The sequence below is a fragment of the Cuculus canorus genome, chromosome 3 (genome assembly GCF_017976375.1).
Source record: "Cuculus canorus isolate bCucCan1 chromosome 3, bCucCan1.pri, whole genome shotgun sequence".
Taxonomy (NCBI): Eukaryota; Metazoa; Chordata; class Aves; order Cuculiformes; family Cuculidae; genus Cuculus; species Cuculus canorus.
The window spans coordinates 104,930,877-104,950,768 of NC_071403.1; the positions used below are offsets into that span (position 1 = coordinate 104,930,877).

Consider the following 19,892-nt stretch of genomic DNA (forward strand, 5'->3'; position numbering starts at 1 on the left):
GGTAAAGTTGTGGGGGCTTTATATCTCTAACAACTGAAATATGAATGACGACAAAGTATTTTTGAAGCTTGGCAATTTTAGATTTGGGGCAGTACTGGTGAAACCACACCAGGAGTACTCTAATTCTGGTCTCCCTAGTGCCAGAAAGACATGAACATACTGGAATGAATCCAGCAAAAGACAACAGAGTTGACTGAGGGACTGGAGCATCTGTTGTACAAGGAGAGGACAAGATAGCTTCTCAAGAAGAGAAGGCCCGGGGCAAATCTTATCAATGTGTATAAATACCTGATGGGAGGAATGAAGAAGATGGAGGCAAGCTTTCCTCAGCGGTACTCACTGAAGGGAAATGGTCACAAATATAAATACAGAGAATTCCATTTAAATGTAATTAAAAAAAAGTATTTTTTGCAAGGATGTCAAGCAGTGGAACAGATTGTGCTCAGAGCTTGTGTATTTCTGTCCTTGGAGATACTCAAAACCCACCTGGACATGACCCTTAGCAATCTGCTCTAGTTGATCCAGCTCTGAGCCAACTGGATTAGGCAGTCTCTGGAGGTGTTCTCCAACCTCAGCTATCCTATAAGTCTGTGAAAATATCTGAAGGAACAAGTACTTAGCATAAATAGAAATAGTAAACATTTCAAACACTTACTGCTTTGATAGTATCTATTTAGACTGCATCATACAGATGCTGTAGCTCTTGAAGACATTTTAAATAATAAGAATGTTGTTATATTCCTTCTGCAGTAGTTTTTCTTGTTATTAAGTAGTGTACTGGAAGCCCTTCTCCTTTATAAGCAGAAATCAATACAATTAAACTTCTTATCATTAGAATAATTACACCTGTAAAGAAAGCTATCACTCCCAGTTGGTCTGGAAGTTTGGTTCGAGAGAGTAGGGAGGGAGGCTCCACTATCGGTCTACTACGACTATTTTATCTATTCTAAAAGTATGAAATCATGGCTCAAGAGCCTTACTAATAATTCTTTCAACAACATAAAAATGGAATTTTAAGTCCTAGCTAGCAGTTATTTTAAGGAAAAAGAAATGTGGCTATACATTTATTCAAAATTGTCAGTAGGTATTGGCTGTATTATATGAAGCCAGCTACCCTACCAGGAAGATTTTTTTTTTCTCCTTATTTAAACTTTTTTTGAAAAAAATACATGGTATACCTATTGAGTCTTGATGTGTCCTGCACTGTGTAGTAGATTCTATTTGAGATTTGTTTGATAGCTATGATCAAGAAGCAAGTAAAAAGAAGCTTCATTGGATAACGTTGCTTAAGAGAATGGTATCATATTTTCTCTAGAACTGTATTAACTGTTATTTATGACCATGCAGGACCCTATTATTACATGCTGAGACTTTTCTTTTTAAATAGGGGCCAGAATGGTTCTTGAATCATAAAGGAAAACTAATAGATTAGAATGACTGTATGTGAGGACATAGACAAACAGATTACACTAATGTACTAAATGACTGCTGTCCAGTTAAAGTACCCAGAAATATTATTATAGACTGTGCATTAAACTTCAATATTGAGAAATCAGCTTTTTCTCTGCCCCTCCCCTCCCAGTTCTTCTTTTTTCAATATCACATAAGCAGTTAAACAAAATAATTATGCTAGTTCTCTTCTCCACCTTGACAAAACACAAACCACACAACTTAACCATGCTATATATTTTAATGTGACCAACTAAAAGTGGTGTATCTCTTTTCCAGAGGAAAAAGCAGTGAATTCAAGTAATAATAATAATCCTCTGCATTTCAGCATTACATGTTTGAAAATATGTTGTTCAGTCTCACAGCATGTGGAATAAATAGCAATGTGAGCAGATTCAAGACAGCTTTAATAATTTTGTGTTTTGATCTATAAGGATGGCAGGGGAAGAGGGCCATGGTATGCAACCAGAGATTTGTAGCTGCTTTGTTGTAGGCTGTTGCTAGATATGTTATCTTTCAAGGGCAGAATATTTCTGCAAAGGAAAGTTGCGAAATCTACCAGAATAAAAAGATTGGCTGAAAATGTTCAGGATCTCCAGTGTTTGGCCTTCATTATGTGTTGCCCAGTACAGACTGAAGTGTGTAGTTCCTTTGTGGTTTGTGTTACATCCTCTTTCCAACAGATCAGATCTCTGCATATCATCAATCATAACCGCTGCCTCTGCACAAATACCCTGGTATGAATCCTAGTGTGTTGAAAACTGGTGATATGCTACTTTAGAGAAGTATAACTGCATAGTCACTGTCCTGTTTTCCAGAAGACCTGAAGGTTCACTTTTTAAAAAAGGGGAAAGTGTACGTGCAGGCAATGCAGTGGCTGACTGCTTGTATTGTAAAACATTTTGCTTTGTTACTTTTAGTAAGATCAAACATTCTATACATTAAGAGTGGCTTATTCATAATTTTAATACATTTTCTTAAGATCCAATTAGCTGTTTAATATTTTTTTTTCAGATGCCACATTCACCTTAATTATACATGTATTGTAGGGTGCTGGAATGTTATACTGACCAGTTACTCAGTTGCAACCAGGATCCTTGGAGTCCTTAGAGATTTCCAGTTTTATACTGGAGAAAATGTTATGTCAGCATTGGAGATAAATTAGTTTGTCATACTAATTGCTTTCCATTACACTTAAGAAATTTTTCAACAGTGCTTTCAGAGAGAGATTTCTACTTTATTTTCTTCTGTAAGGGAAACTATAAATATTGCATTTTCATGGCAAGAATGGTTGGAAATTTGAGCCTAATCTGAGGCAGTCGTATTGTTTTATTAGTTCATGCAGCACTCAATGCTGCTATGTTAAACTCAGTGCTTTTCTTTATATTTGAATTTTTTGAAGCTCTTACTAGGAGTTTTAACCCGAAGACAATTGTCTATAATATCTTGTAAGAGCCTGAATCTGTGTTCCAAAGATAAAACTTATTCCAAGTGGTATGCAGAGCTGTCGTTTATTGCTAACTGGAGAGCCATATCTGCTAAGTATAGTTTGTTATCCTTTCTGGGAGAAATATTTTTGTATTTTGAGGTGAAGTGTTTTGTAACTCTTGCAGGAATATTGGTCTTCCTTGCAAAAACATCAAGGCAGATGTCATAGTAGAAATTGTCAGCATAAGCAGAATTATACGCTTGAATAGTCTTTATTTAATCATATTTATAATGAAAGTACACCATTAAGAACGAGTTCCTTCATCATTGCAATTTTGTTTTAGCATACCCTGGATTTCATAGCAAACCTGGTTTTGGTTTTCCATTTTCACTCCAGCTTTTGCTGCTTCTTGCTACTAAGGGAGCCTGACATTTTTTTTTTTTTTTTGCCTGTGCTCTTCACATTTTCTTTTTCAGGCACTGATGCCTCCCTCTCTGTCCTTGAGTGCTGTCATCTAGAATTTCACGGTGATTAAACAATGTGTTGCCCTTGCTATGCTACTGTTCTCCGTGGCCTCTTGAACTCTAGTATTTTCATCTTCTCTCTGATTTTCACTGTTTTTATGTGAGTGAATTACATCTCTGGGTTCTACTGCCACTACTTCATTTTCCTTAGTCCTGAAGAATATTTCTTTTGTCTTGCTTGAAGCTTAGCTTTTCTTTATTTATTTCTGATTTCCCTTTTTTAGTTTCTTACTCATTTTAGTTTTATGCTTCAGAGGGGGAAAATATGGTTTTGCCGCATAACTAGTCTAAGAATGTTACTCATAACATGCTGTACAGAATTTCATTTGCTTTTATTCCTGTGATGAAACTCTTTCAGTAAGTCCATCTAGTCTTCCTGTGGTTTTCTACTTTAAGGAAGTAGTTAGAAACAAATAAAATGATAAATATGGAGAAGAGCCTGATCTTTTTTGCCTTTTTAAAAGCTGCTTTGAAAATTTGGTTGCTAAACACTTGTCTATTGTGCCAATAAACAATTGTAAAAAGTATTTTACAAGTTATTGTGAGATTTAAGAGTTTTATAACTAGGTTACTGCAGTGCACGTGTCAGTCGTCTCAGCACCATTCGGTCATTTTGCACAAGTTGTGGTTAAATTAAGGCTCCTATGGGAAGGATTTTCTGGTTTCTGTAATTCAGTTTATACTCAGGTGATATCATTACCTGCATGTATTATTCTTTTTGATGGGTCATGTGTAGTACCAAAGATTTTCCTAGGAGATATATTATCTAAAGTTTTGCTGACTCTTGCTTTTTGTGTCCGGAGTAATGAATCTTTTCCTTCAGTAAACTGTTTGTTCTCTAATGAATAGGCCTAATGGGAAATGTCAACAGAAAGTCTCATCTTTTTATTACTTTTATTTCTTCTTCAAATACAAAATTTACAACAATGTTTTCCCCTTTTAAATAATCACTTTCCTCCCACTCGGATTGACTGGTTTGGGCTTGGGTTTTGGGTTTTTTTTTTTTGACGCTTTTCCTTATGTTCTGGACTTCACTTGAGCAAGTACATGACAGAATTTGCAGGTATAAGTCCTAAGTTGTTTATTTCTGCATCAAGGGAAGTGACCTTGCAAGTATCTGTGTACAAGTGTGGACTAGGGAACCTCAAACAGAGTTAGACATTTATAGTTAGGCAAGTGAATTAAGTCTCACTTTTCCAATAAAAGAAAAACGATACAGGATTTATAGGATGATTATTTGGTTCTTGGGTAAAGGGTTGCAGATGTGTTTTGTTGGGATTTTTTTTTTCTTTAACTTCAATTGCCAAAGACTGCTGTAGGAGGGGAAAAAAAAAAAAAAACGAGATGTAAGAATGCATATAGGAGAAGTAATGTTCTGTTGTAAAGTGGGCAAATCTACAAAACCAGAGTAAAAGTGAATGAGCTGGGTCTCAAGCTGAACAAGAAAGCAGGGGGACAGTCTTTGTTACTTAACTTCTGTAGCTGGGCTGCTGCTTTCTCAGAAATTTTAGTACTGGAATTGAAGAGGACAAAGATGAGAACAGATAATACAAGATTGGATAAGAAATTGGTAGAAATTAAAGACCCGCAGCACTGGAGAAGTTATAGCAAACAGAAACACTGAATAGGTAAGAAGAGGAAACACGAAAGCAACAGACAAAGATGTGCAAGCAAATGGACTGTAGGCCATGACCAGTAACTGCAGCCCAAACGGGAAGAGGGGAAAATAGGAAGGCACTATGGTGATACCAGTGTGGGTGCCTAACTTAAAATCTTTTAAACCTTGTAGCTTTGGATGTAGTGCAGTAGCTAGGATTTCTTCTGGAGTGTCACAGAGGTACAGAGAAGGGGTTTTTTTTAGTGCAGTCAAATACCTTTTTTTTTCAAATTGTCATTCTGTTAAGAGATGTCTTTGAGACCTTTATACTGACTTTTCAGCCTTTACTTTTCTGATAAGTTGGTTCACATGAAAAGTCAGAAATTAAGCTCAAAAGCATCCTGGATACTTGCTACCAGAAGTTGCCTCTAAGCTTCAGGAATATTTTTGGCTTCCACTAAACAACCTGTTGAAAAAGTTGAAGCTATACTTGCTTTACAGTAATAAGGTTATTTTTTTATAGCCAGGTTAGCAAGGTACCATGGTATTCCCAGATACCCTTTCAAGGTAGCTCTCCTCCTGTATGGGCAGAAGTCCTGCTTCAACAGATAGTTTTAAGAGGAGCTTCTGAGGTTTCATTATATTTCTCTGAGAGAAGAAAAGCGTCGTGGCAGAACCCCAGCAACAATAGAATTACTCCCGTGTCTTCCTCCAGGAGTAGTTTTGTATTTACCAAAGTTGTATTGTCCTTTCAGGAGCTGTATCTTCCTCGCCAACCAATTATTAAGGAGTTTTATCGATAGTGTATTACTATATTTGAACTGAAGTCTGCAGACCAAATATCTTTAGGGTGGAATCCAGTGACAATTTCATTTAGTTCATTTAAATCTTTTAGCACTGCTGGCTACACTGCCTTAGTATCTTGGTTGTAATGAATAACTGGTTCTTTCTGTACCTGTAAAGACAATTAACAACAACTGGTTTAGGTAAGAATTTGTTTATAGAGGGAACTGATCAGTGTTTTTTGTCTATAATTTATGTGGCTAGTAGAAAAGATAAGTTAACATTCTGAATAGGTGAATAATGTAATTCTACTCACTATATTTTTCTTTTTAATATTCAACAACAGCAGTTTCTTTATTTTCCCGAAGCTGCTTGGCATGCATAGGATTGGTCACTTGCATCAACACTCTTGCCTGCTGTCTGTGAACACATTTCATGTTCAAGTTGCATTTGAATTCTGTTTGTTTCTTAAAAGCCAAATGGGTTGATCTCCTTCATATGATGAATTCCATTCAGATTGGTGTTATTCCAGGCTGCAGTGGACACACATTTATTCTAGATAACTAGTGCTGACTTAGAAGTTCTTGGGGTCAGAAAAACCTCAAGAATATAGATATCCTTTCAAAACTAGAGTTTAGACTTGATATGTTGCTTCTTAATTTTGCTGCCGGTAGGTAATCGGGGCTGTTAATGCTGTGGCACTCCCAATACAGTGTCTTTTAGTACTACCAATTTACAGCATGGTCAAAAAAAAAGAGAGAAATATACTGAAAAAATGAAGTTATCGAGAGAGGAAAAACTATAGATAGGATAGGCCATTGAAAAGAAACTGTAAGGGTTTAAGAAATTTCTCAGTTTCAGAGTTACACCTATCTTGCTTGTAGTTAATCCTCACTGCTTTGTTAGACTTGCTTAGCATTTGATAGATAATGAAAGAACTCTCTTCGTGTGTGTGTTTTAAAAGAAATGATAATTTAAGTGTTAATATTTCTATCTTTTTGTCTATGGGGAATATATTAACTTTTCCTTTGAAATCCTATGAAGTAAAATATTTCAAAATTTAATGCTATTTTCCAAAGAGAGAAAAGGAAGAGAAAGTAATATTTTTAGATAACGAAGAGCAAAAGATGTATAATGCACCCTTTTTCTTCTAAATTTATCTTTGACTCCGTGACTTGAACTTTATCAAAGTAATTTTAAATTCTGTGGTAGTATTTAATTGGAAATGTCATTCCACTGAAGTAATTATTGGCTAGTGTGTCTACAGAAATTACATAAATGTGGTCTGAGTCTGAAACTTTAGCTTGCATTGTTCTTAAGCTGGAATGGTCATGGTTAATATCATTGTGGAACATCGCACAGTTTGCCTTCTGTTGGGGGAATAAGGGCAAAGAACTGAAACTTGAACTACTTGCTCAAGTGCTGAAGATGCTAGGAAAAGGGCATGTTTCATTTAGGTGAGAAGAGGAGAGAATGCAGGATTATATTGATTTTTTTTTTTTTTGGTGATTTTGCTTTCAAAATTAAAACGGTAACCATTCTCAAACTCAAAACACAGTAATTTTGAAAATGGCTTTATTGGTTGAAAATTTTATAGTTTTATGCCAGCACAATTATATTTGAATAGAGTAAGCCACAGGTAATGTCACGTAAGTGTTAAGTAAATAGTTGTTAAAAAATAGATCTTTCTACTAGGTCAGGACAAACTAGTAAATGGTGATTCAAGATATTTAACACCCTATATTTTGTAAGCTCACTGCAGAGACTAGTGTTAATATTTATGTAAAGTAAAACCAGATTTGCTGTTGCATTGTACATTCTGATTGTTTAAATACCTTTTATTTGAGTATAAAGAAGCATTTTTTATTTATGTGTTGTAGCACTGCCAAGCAAACTGTTAACTACAGTTTTAATTTCTCTGGTTTGCGGTATTTAGCAAAAAACAAAACTCGGATTTAAGGCTGATTCCCTTAATCTTTAGTCTGATTTGTAATGGTGTATTTTTGCTGAGAATATATAACCTAGGAAAATAAGTCATAGTTGCTAATAGGGCAAACTTATTCCTCAGTACCTAAGCTTTCTAGAGTCAAAGGTATTAGTCTTTCTCTCCTACTATGGTAAATTTATCAAGGCATAAGAGAAACTATATGGAAGAGGGGAGGATGGAGCAGAACAGTTACAGAGGCTGGAGGTCACATGGGTGAACATCTAATATGGTTCTTTTTTTCTCCTTTTAGCAACTAGATGAATGTCTTTGGATTCACAGCATAAGTGAGATTTACTAGAATAAGATTTGACTGAGGGGATGCATTTTTCTTTTTTAAATACGTGAAAATTGTTCTAAGGTCAGATCTTATAATCTTCAATAAGTAAGATGCTGTATTTAACTGGCACTGCTCTTCTAACTGTTTACGTTGAGGTGGAAATACCATTTGATTCTGAACTTTTATGTCTTTATTATCACTTGGTCTGTGTGAGGCTCGACTGCAGCAGAATAAATTAGAGTTTACATTTGAAAAAAACTACAGTACTCTAGGAAAGAAAGCATTAATGATTCATTAAATTAAATTATATGCTTGTAGTTTAGTTAGAAAATAAGAAAAACAGCATGATTTTTGTAGGTTCCATGGGGTTGTAAAATGTTTTGAGTATGCTCTCAGCACTAGTGTTTTGTGATTGTATGATTAACAGGCACTGAAACGCTAGTTTTATTATGGAGCCTAGAGAACCCTCCAGCCATACCCTTTTGAAAAATGACTGTATTATAGGGGAAACAGTTTTGGAATACATATTGGTTTTAATGCTAATAATTCAGTCTCAAAATGCATTTTACTAGAGGGACTTCGGAGGTTGGATTTGAGGCATTTTTACCCTGGGCAAGTAGAAGCAATTCTAGCAATTATAAATAATATTAATAGAAAATCAAATATTGAAATGTTTCTTTTTCCTCTGGGTTGCGTCCCTTGTACAGAATAGTTCTATGATATCAGTAGGTCTTGAAAACTTTTTAAACTGAAGTATCTGCAGGATTGGTCACTCACTGTGGATAAGTAGTGATACGCTGCTAATACTCTGTGGAAGAAGGAATGTGACAGAAGGTAGTAAAGAACTATGAGCATGTAAGAGAGGTGATAGATTGGTTTGGCCAGCTGCAGCTGTGACATGTCTTCTCTCCCTGTGGCCATGCATTGCACCTGAGTGGTTGAAGAGGGTACCATCCCCAGCTATTGGCACAGCAGGAATCACTGCTTGAGATATGCATCTAACCCAAACCCCAAACTGTAAAAATTTATCACCTAGCATGTTAAGCTAATAATGCCAATTTTAATTTACTGTCATACTTGAGTACTGCATACGACGATCTTCTGGGAGTTGCTGTGAGTTGTCTTTGCTTCTTATTGCTGTAGAACTGAAAAGACTGGGGGAAAAAAAGAGTTCTAAGATTAACTTGGTGGTGTGGAGGTTGGAGAGGTCAATAATTTATTGCTATCCTTACTACTCCAAGCAGGGTCTTGAAGCCATCATATGATGTAAAGTTCTATAGTAGTTTTTAACTAAAATATGAAATAATTAACTTAATTTCACTAAAATATTAAAACAGTGACATCTTTTTATGTGATGTAATGTTAAAAAATACCATTATTTTACTCTTTCCTTTATTCTGAGGAGCTTTTGTAGTACCTATGTAGCTCGCGTACAGCTCCTAGTGAGCTGAGTTTTAGTGATGTGTGTACTCTGTTTCCTCAACTCTGTTAGGACAGGAATGCAGAGAATGAAAAGCATGCAACTAGCAGCTGCAATATGAAAAGCGTTTGTTAAATGAGCTACCTAGCATCACATGAGAAAAGGGCAAAAACACAGATACAATTCTTTCCTTCGGAGTAGCACTGGTTTGCTTAAGTCCCTGGTCAAGTTTTTTTCCTTGTGCGGTGCTGCGAGTTGTTCCTACCACAACTTTTTATGAAGCGATGCTCAAAGAACCTATTAAGGTGCTGTCTCCTTCAACACAACCTCAAGAGTTGCCTGCTCTGTACATAAAAATTGATGAGGCTCTTGTAAGGAGCTATACATGACTTCTTAGTAGTAGAAAATATAAAGAAAAGGGTTGGCTTATGATGGCATAGGAACTATCCAGTCTACTAAACATCAGCTTTTCTGAATTATTCATTGCTGTGTTACAGTTTAGGCAGTCTAGTAATTATTTTCTCTTAATATAGGTGTGTTCCCCGTCTCAATTTTATGTAATTTCCTCTAGGACTGGTGCTTGGTTTGTTCTTCTTTTAAATGAAATCAAAGATTGATTTTATGTCAACTGTGTTGGACATTTTAACTGGCGGACCTCTGTTCTTTCCTGTGCCCTATACTTACACACGCTCCTGACATTCGTGAAATGAAGACAGGAGTGCAGATAGCAGAAACCCACACTGTGCTCTACTGAGTTGCATGATCAGTAAGTTCACCATTTGGAGCAATATTGCAGAGCATTCCTACTCCAGACTGGCCGCCGCTGCTTCCTTGGTCAAAAGACCTCATCCTCTGCAAATCAATCTTTACAGCATCCTTACTTCCAGCTAGAGCCAAGATAAGTTTACAGAATACTAGCAATTAAAACTGTCATGTTTAAGGTCTTGAGATGGTGACATCACAGAGCCAGCAATGTGGCTTTGTAAGATTTGTTTGGCTAATGCTTTGCTCCAGGCCTGCATTCGTATTTTTTAAAACAAATAGGTATTAGTTTAATTTTCTCTGAACAGAATTGTTTGTAAGGCTTACCACACCAGTTCTGCTTTGCTGTGTAGATTTTGAACAAGTGATAACACATAGTGGGTACTGACTTGTTTATTGTAATGCCTACCACCTCACAAATCTACTTTATGCAAAAGCTCAGAGTTATTCTTTCATATATTCATGAAGAGGAAAGAGTGGTTTGGACGTAGAGAAGTAATGCTAGATACAGTTTTTTCCTTGAATTGTGGGTGGTTTTTTGAGCGCTTACATGCAGATGACCACCTCTTGACCTATATGAACTCTGAAGTATGTTTACTCGTGAAATAGTACAACACAAATTTCTTTGAACTGTCACATCAGTAATTAGTTGTATATCTTGTAGCACTGGGAAGATGGGCACTCAGTGCCAAGCTGTGATGAATTTTTATATTTTTAGTTAATTTTAGTCTCTTCATTTAAATGTGCAATACTGCATTTCTTTGGGCCAGAATTTGGATAGTTGGAATGGTTCCTGTTGAACTGTATATTCTTCCTTCTAAGAGTTGCAGGTGGTTAGTGTAAAAGGCAGTAAGTGCTGCTAAGTTTTAAAAGCACCAGTGTTTTGAACAGCCTGATTTTAGTAGTTCACATTTGACTTTGACTTAATATGCAAAACACAGTAATCTAAATGTGGTACTTTTTAAAAACAGGATCACTTTCCTAACTCGGTGTTTTAAGGCAACCCTCAATAATGTTTGAATTGCCACTTGAGATATGAAGCAATAATGTATTTCATGTTTCATTGCTTGCAGAGGAAGGAGAAGCTGTGCCTTAGGAATTTGACTTCATCCCCCAAAACATCTGACGCTTATTTTGCATGTGAATTTTTTTAAAAGTTGTATGGATATATACATGAAATATATTTAAAGTAGCTATCAAATATTATATTAAAAATACTTACCATATGTACAATATTATATTATTTGTAAGTACATACATAGAAGTGCAAACAATGATTTCATTTATTACTTTTCAGGGGATATAATTTTCAATGCTCACTATCCTGACCTGCCACCAGATTTTATTTTCGGAGAGGATGCTGAATTTTTGCCAGATCCGTCTGCCTTGCATGTAAGTACTTCTCTATTTGAGTACCCTATACCATGCAAAGAGACTTGGCTTTTATAGAATAGCTTCAGCAGCAGGAATTTACTAACAATGCAGAATAAAAAAAAACAAAACCTTTTATTTCACTATTATGTGAGTATAAACACTGTCTTTTTATGTGATTTTGAGTCTACAAATGTTAAGTTTTTAAAAAATGTTTTAATCGAGACAAGTTGACATTTACAATAACAATTTAGAGTATCTTTAAAAAGATGTATATTTAATATCTTACCATCTTAAAAGATCTGTCTCAAGAACAGGAATTGCTTAGTTGTGTCTTCAAGAAACATTTAGTTCCAGAAAAAGTAACATAATGTTGTGTAGTTATGTTGATTTTTGTTTTCCTGTGAGGAAGGATAAAACCAGGTTTTATGTTTTTGAAACCACTGATTGAAAGAGAGATATCTATTCATATGTGGTAGTGTTACCATGAAGACAAAGAACTGCCCTCTTAAAAGGTGGAAGGTTCAAACATTAACTTAGTGAAAAAATATGTTTACACAGTCTTATTGCTGTGGAAGAAGAAACACCATAACCTGAAAACTAGTGCTTTGTTCATTATTCAAAATTAGCCTCAAGTAGCAAAGCCTTGTTCAAAGAAGCTTACAATGGTTATATTTTTAAAATACTTCTCAGAAGCTACTAGTAGTTACTAAAATCATATTAAGATATCTTGAAACCTAGAGTGGTTTCTCTTTTACTCTCCCTCTCTATTTGGGCACCATTCTGCTGCCTTTACAGACTTGCGGCCTTGTTTCTGGGCCTACAGTATTGTTTGTCAGTAGGGTTTGGGCATATTTTTATGAATAAATGTCCCGTGCCCGTGGTTATGGTGCAGAGTTTAGTGATTGTGTGAGAAAAAGATGCCTTTGCCAGAGAAATTGTTTTTGTACTTTCTTGTACTTTATCCAGCCCATCTCCAGACAAGCTGGAAGATTTTGTCAGGTATGGGAACTCCCCAAAGTGAGTCAGAGGCTGTCACGCTGTACTGTTCGGTTCTGGGGTACAGTTGTCGTGGTGGAAGAACATGAGGTAGTGGTCACAGAATGGAATGTGTGCTTCACATGTGATGTGACAGGTGTTTGTAAGCAGTGGTTTTGGTTTCACCTTTAGTCACTTCATATTAAGTTATATTGAGAAACTACACAATCTTTAAATAATTGGTTTGAATAGTTATTTTTAGCATACCTTACAGAAGTTTTAAAAGGTCAATGTCTTATTTCTTTTCTCCTCTGGTCACTTTCCTAATGAGCTTACAAACTCCTTTGGGAAGGAGGCATGGTGCTGCTGAATAGCTATTTTGTTAGGCTTGCTTATAGGAAATGTTTTACTTTATATGACAATTGAATTGTTTTCACACTCTTATTTATAAGCTTTCCTATCTTCCCCTATTTCTGTTTTGTTGTTTCACAATCTTACAACCTCCTGAGAAGTGTTCACACTAGCAACCACTTTCTCCAGCTGATGTTAAAGGAAGAAGGGCCCTTTTTAACATGCTGGAAAGCTGAAATTAATAACAAATAAAAGTGAGATATTAAATGAAGATAATTTGGGGCATTTTGCAGAAATGCTGTTCAGATGAAGTGTGATATGATGCCATATTTCTCATGTGGAAAGAGGTCACTAGCACTGCTTATCCACAGGGAAATCCGTAAGGGTAAAAATATCCTTAGTTTTCTATTTCTTTCTTATATTGTTGATTAATGATACTTCTTTTGGGAACGTTGCTTTTCTTCTGCTAAGCACAGAATCAGCTTCCTGTCTCCTTTGTTGGAAAGTGGCTTGAAGAACCATTTGCTCCTTGATACTCAGTGAGATATTAAACAACCTATTTTAAAATTAATTAGAATCAAACCAGAAAAAAAAATTGCAAGCCAACAGCTTTCCTTCGGTCATTATGCCTTGCTATAATATTCACTATGTAAATGTAACCTTTTTTGATAAGGTCCTTGGTTGTCTCCTGATGTTATCAGAGTGCACTATCTCCACCTTGCAGCTGTGGTCTATATGGTATATTCTTGCTTTTGCATTCACCTTTTAATGTTCAACATGGTTTGCAGAGTTTTTCTTTAGAACGTCACATTAACAAGGACTTGCTTATTATGCCCAATATTTGAATAACTCCCTTTTTTCCACAGATCTCAGAGCTGTTCAATGAAGATAATTTTAATTGAATTCTAAGATGTTAACAGAATTTTTTAATGTGTTAACGTATCTTTCTATCGACTACAAATAAAAATAGATTAGCACATTGAGCATAGTTTAATGCTCTTAGTATTGAGCAATCTTCAAATACTTTTGTTGCCACAGTTCCTGGCAATCAAAGCAGAATCCACCATTCACTAAAGCACGTAGATGGTATTGAATGAGGGGTTCAGTCCCTAAGTAAGTAGTATGTGCCTGCCACCAGATCTATGAGAATGCTGACATTGAACCTTCCTGTGCTGCTTTCATCTGCCCACGTGTCCTGTTTTCCAAGCAGAAGTCATTGCGTGCTGTTACATAGCTTGAGTCAGGCATTATGTGCAGCTTGAAATGAGAACCAGGTACTCCAGATTCCTCAAGCTCACGTGGCTTTAATAGAGGCTGTCAGTAGACCTCCCTGAAGATATTTGAATGGCTGTGCTGCAGATTGCTCCAGTCACTCCTTCAGTTTCCATGGCCGTGGGCAGACCTTTGAGTTAGTTTTTTATCTAAGCACAGTCACAGGTGTTCAGTTAGGCAGCTGTTAGCAAGGCAGCTAAAACAAGGTTCCAGAAATACTGCATTTTAAAAAGTAGATACTGGAGGTGAAGATTTCATTCTATGTTTTTTCTTTTTTTTTCCCCAAAGAATTCCTAAGTGGTTGGGGCTGTATTTCAGCAGTGAGGTGGTATGTTGAGCACTCTTGTTATAAGCAGAGCTAATCAACTGCTTTGTTAAGTTGGTATTGCAATTGCAGAATCAAGTTGAATATGCTTGTTGAAACTCAGCTTTGCTTCCATATCTTGCACAAATACTAAAATCCCTGGGGTTGAAACTCAGGTTGAGTTGCAAGTTCAGCACTGCAGAATATATACTTCATTACATGCCTTACCAAAAGTAGTTACTCAGCTGGTCACAGAGTCTAATTGTGTGTATTCTGATCTTCAAGAATGATGTAGAGATTGAGGTGCAATGCAACAGAGAGGCAACTGTTCCTTTTATTTGGCTTTGCCATACAGTTTTGATTACAGTCAGTGGCCTTTCTTTAGGACAGTGAAGCTATTCATGCTTAAAGCTTTATAATAAATAAATGTATTTATTTTTTATTTTCATTATCAATGTCCTCACCTATTGTATGTATTTGATACTTATGTGTGTAGTATGCATAAATAAAATCAGCTCCTCAGAATGTAAATAGATAAGTTCTTCCCTGCTCTAGTGTTTATTCGTTTTGGATGACAAGTATTAGAAATGTATTTTAAAAACAACCTATGATTCACTCCGTTCTGATTAAAAATGCAGTTGGCACAAAACAAGATTAGTGATTGTGTACGGATGAGATTAATTTGGAGCTCATTACAGTGACGCCAATTTGAGTAACAAGAATTGTTTGTTATGTTAGCCTAGTTGATTGTTAATGTGAGCCAGTTAATAACTGAAGTGCTCATGCAAAATGTTAACCCCATTTTCCCAATGATTTTTAAGTATATTCTGTCTGGCAAAGAGGAGACAATAGCAGTATATGCAAGCTAACTGTCAGTGTAAAGATTTGGGGTTTTAGCATCCCAGTACAAGTCTTTGGCTAGTCTCCCCAGAATTATTCTGCCTACCCATTGATTTTGAAAAGGCTCCATTAGCCTTAGTGGGGATGGAGGCAAGAGGACGTTAACTTTTCCTGAGACCTTGTAAGTGTTGAATGTGTCATTATGAGATAGTATGTATTGGAATACTCAGTGCTGCATTTACATGGGAGGAGGGCATTGATATCACCAAACTTCAGAGAATGGGCCACTGCGGTTATATGCCAGTTATATAGCATTGGAAAGATTGTTTCCCCTTGTCTAATTGTAAATACTGGCTACAGATTTCAGTCATTGTGGAGCTGATTCAGCTAATTGTGCTACTCAAGTGTGTTGGCTGTCATACTCTATATCTTGTGTAGAGCAATGTTTATTTAAAATTCTTGTATTTTTAGTTATTAGACTCTGTATTTATCATTTGGCTATATGATGACTGACAGGAAGGCTGTATTGTTTTGTGTGCTTGTGTTCAAAATCTTAATCATTGTTACTGTAGACTTGCTGACTTAGCTTTTAATGGGTAAAGAAGAAATCCTTTAAAGATCTCCCTCTTCCGTAGTTGTTGATTTACTATCAGGTGCATGAGACAGCTGTATAACAGCATTAATTTTTTCTATCCTCATAGTAGCTGTAAACACCTCTTATATTAAGTAGTGCCATTTGAACTATTCTGTTCTAAGAAGTCTGACTGTTGTATTGTTGGCAAAGATTCAGGTTTTACGTATTCTAGTATGAAAGCCTCTACATAAGGGCAATGAGCACAATGGTTTTCAGAGTATGACTTTAAACTTTGAAGTCACAGTGGTGGGTTCGCTTTGTTTAGGAAATGTGTGGGTAAGTTTGAACTATTTTAGCATTACATCTCTTCTGCTTGCTCTGTTTGGGGTGGCAGGAGAAGATTTCATTCTTGAACCCCAACATACCACTTCTGTGCTGAAAGCCTTAAAGTACTTTAGTTTCAGTTGAACTTGGGGAATTAAAGTGAATTGGATCCTCCATGTTCTTAAAAGTTGCTTTTTTGTCTTATTTGGAACTTCTTTATAGTTACATTTTGTGTGTTCACTTTTCAGTCATGTCTTCACTTTATTTGTCAAGATTTGTTTTATATATAACCCAGTGCTATTTTGTGTTTAATTTTCTAAAGCAAACATGAATTCTGAAAGCTGTTTATTCCTGTCCTTTTCTATTGATCCAACCCATTTCTATATATGGGGGATTTATGTACGTGTATGTATGCATACGCATATATATGATAATGTGTATATAAGGCCAGGTTCTTTATCTATATAGGATCACTGAGGCCTTGCTGAGGTTTATCTGGTATGGATAGGCTGTGGTGAAGAAGTCATATTTTATACCATCAGAAGAATAATTTAATTCAGGAACTTTCCCAGCTGAAGGACCTTTTGACTGGTATAGTTGACATTTATGGTATACATTTCTATCTATTTTTTCAAGTGGCAGAGCTGTGCCAGTACAACATTCCTCTTTAGGGCAGACTTGAAAGAATCTAATTGAATGTATTTTGGTTTTGTTTTGGTGTCTGAGTTCGTTTCCTTCACCCACTTTGCAAGGGGTGTCATAAACCAGGCACAGTTTTACTGCCTTTTATTTTTACTTGTACTGGGTTTAAAATAAGGAATCTCTGAAAAAAGATTCTGGTTGGGAATTCTCTCCTGGGGTCACCTGGTCAGCTTGACTACAGCCCATGGTCAGCATTCCAGAGGTCCTTCTGAACAGTTACATGGTGCTGAGAGCGAATGTTAGGATTGTCTGTTGTAGCTGTGTGGCGTAAAGATATACAAACAGTTCAGAAAGAATTCAAGAGAGGTGACAGAAAACAAGTTTATTGTATCATCCTTCCATCTTCTCTTCTTTCTAGGCCTTCCTACATTCGGAAATTATTCCTTTTATTCGGGAGACTTTGTCTTAGTCTCCTGAATTTCTTTTCTCGCCTTTTCCTTTTATTTCTTTTCTTTGTCCAGACTTGTTAATATTTATAGGGCTGAGAGGGAGTTAGCTGCCTTATGCTTTGTCATTTCCTATTAATGTGAAGTTATTACATATATTTTCCTCTCCCTTCTTTTTCAGAATTTCAACATTTCCTAGCACAGTTTACAAAATTTGGCTTTCTGTCTCAGAGTGTAAGCTGAGGTCAGAAGTTCTGCTTTACTTAATCACAATGTTTTGGCCAGAGTTTTCATCTAGAGATCCAGAAATTGAAAAAAAAAAAAACCCCTACACTTTGATACTATTTATTTAATTTTGAGGGAAGAAAATATCTGATAAGCCAGGTAGTTTTGCCTTTCTTGCTTAAATCTTGTTAGTGTGAAATGCAAAATTAATTCAATTAGTTCTCTGAAGGGCTCTGTGGGGAAATATTTCTTTTATTTTTTTGGCACATCCTTCTGTGATAATGCAATTTCTTCCTAGAATATGGAAAATCTAGAATATTAGCTCTTAAAATAAAGTATTTCAGTCCAAGAAATACTACTTCTAGGAGAACATTAAAATGTGCGTGGAACACTTGACTAAAGGGTGGCAAAGTGGGAGAAAATCTTTTTGTGCTGTGCACTAATGTGTATGTTATTAGAAACTTAATCTTTATGCACTCGCAAAATGGGAGAAAGAAGCATTTAATGGCTTTCCATTCATAGTGTTGTATGAGGGGAAAAAAAAGATAATTTTCATTTGTCACATGAGGTTGACCATCTTTTTCATGCTCAGACAATTCGATAGGCCAGAAGGTTGGACCCGAATAACAGGATGCTTAAATATTAATGTAAAGATTGAAAAAGATGTTTAAGCTTATGTTTCTTTCGAGCTATTTAGCTTATATGTGAGCCCAGAGCACTCACCTTCTGAATTTCTGGGTCGTCTCCTGAATTCATGATGAATTAATCTTGATTTCTTAATGAATTCACTTATTTCTTGGGTAGGCAGTATTTGCTACCAGGCTTGAGAAGGACTGCTCTCTACTAGAACTAAATGGCATTTCTGAATGAGTATTCTTTCTTTTGCTTCTCTAGAATAAAATTAAGTAGCATATCCTGAAGTTCTGGTGAGTAGAGAAGGAGCACTTATGTAGCTAGGTATTAGTCTTAGCTGAGAGCTGCAGTATGAACACTAGCAAAATCGTCACTCATTTCTTAATTACCAGAGCTCTTTCATGGCAAGAAGGATCATAGGCTCACCTTTGCAGCCTCACTCTTCTCTGACCCTGCGTTCCCTGGAGACTGGTGAGGCTAGACGTGCGGGCAAGCTTGCATCCAGTCCCGGATGTGAGAAATAGCTGAGCGTGCTATCAGTGAGCTGGTATACAAATCAAAGCTTAGGCTGTGCCTAAACCTATGTATAAAGTCAAAGCTCTGTTAGGCAGGTTTGCCAATGTACTTTTTTTTCTAAATACTGTTCATTGAGGGACTCACGCATGACTGAAACCTGGATGCATTTAAAACTTAGTTGTTTTGTTTCTTAACCTCCTTTATTTAATTCTGTGCTTTATTTAATTTACTGGTCCAGTTACATGCTTTCTGTTTCGATCTTCCTGGTGTTCTTTTCGGTTCTCCAGGATGTTTGCCTGAGTTTCTCTGCAAACTTCTCAACTATAACGGTGCCAGGCAATTGATCTCATTATGGCACTCACCCAAATATTTCAAGATTTCCTCTTGAAGCCCATTTCAACATCTGATGGTCCTCCAGTCCACTTCTTCTATAGGCTGCGAGAATATCCCATCAGCCATACAGTCAGTCTACGTTAGTACTCTGTACTAATATGTCTTGCCTTAAGGATAAGTGAAGTCTACTAACAGGAAAAAGAGAGAAATTTAAGTTGTAAGCTGTGTGGTTATGTTAAATTACAAATGAGGAAGGGAAGGGGAGGACCTTTGAATATTATTTAACCGATAGTGGAGTCACTGAATCTGTAGTTATTCTTGTAGGTAGTGACTCTGTTGGGTCTATGACTTGCTCCCTCCAAACATCAGTTACTCATATTGCTGGATATTTTCACAAGGGAAACTTGCAGTCCGTGAAGACAAAACAAAAGCTGCTTCTTTGCCTTGTCTTTGCTATCAGTTTTCAGAGGCTTTGACCACTTTCAGAGACTTTTCACCACTTCTCATTAAAGAGACTGTCCCTGGCAACTTTTCCACTGCCTATTTCAGACATCTGTATCTAATGCTATCCCCTCTGTGATCAGGATGTATTACTGTTATTCCTTTTCCGCAGAAGCTCTGAAATGGCTTTCTAGACTTTATGAGGAGGGTAGTTTCAGAAAGCGCTTGGAGGAAACCATGGAACTTGCTCAGATTTTCTCAGTGTATTATACTGCTGTTAACACTGAGAATGCCTTTCCCTGCCAGCAGTGTTTTTTGTGGCCAGTCAGATTGATCCAGTAATGTTCTAGTCTGCTTCACTATCTCTTCCTGGTATATTCAACAGGCATCAGTTTTTCCTTTAAGAAGCCCAAC

At 36.4% G+C, this 19,892-nt stretch overlaps 1 protein-coding gene across 1 annotated transcript in view; it reads left to right on the forward strand.

Moving 5' to 3' along the window:
- The window catches only part of BABAM2 (BRISC and BRCA1 A complex member 2), a 173,380-nt gene that overhangs the window by 22,665 nt on the left and 130,823 nt on the right, over positions 1-19,892 (forward strand). The window contains exon 4 of the mRNA XM_054063781.1: positions 11,526-11,620. Coding sequence (XP_053919756.1) covers positions 11,526-11,620 — 95 coding nt within the window. The remainder of the gene's footprint in view (positions 1-11,525; positions 11,621-19,892) is intronic.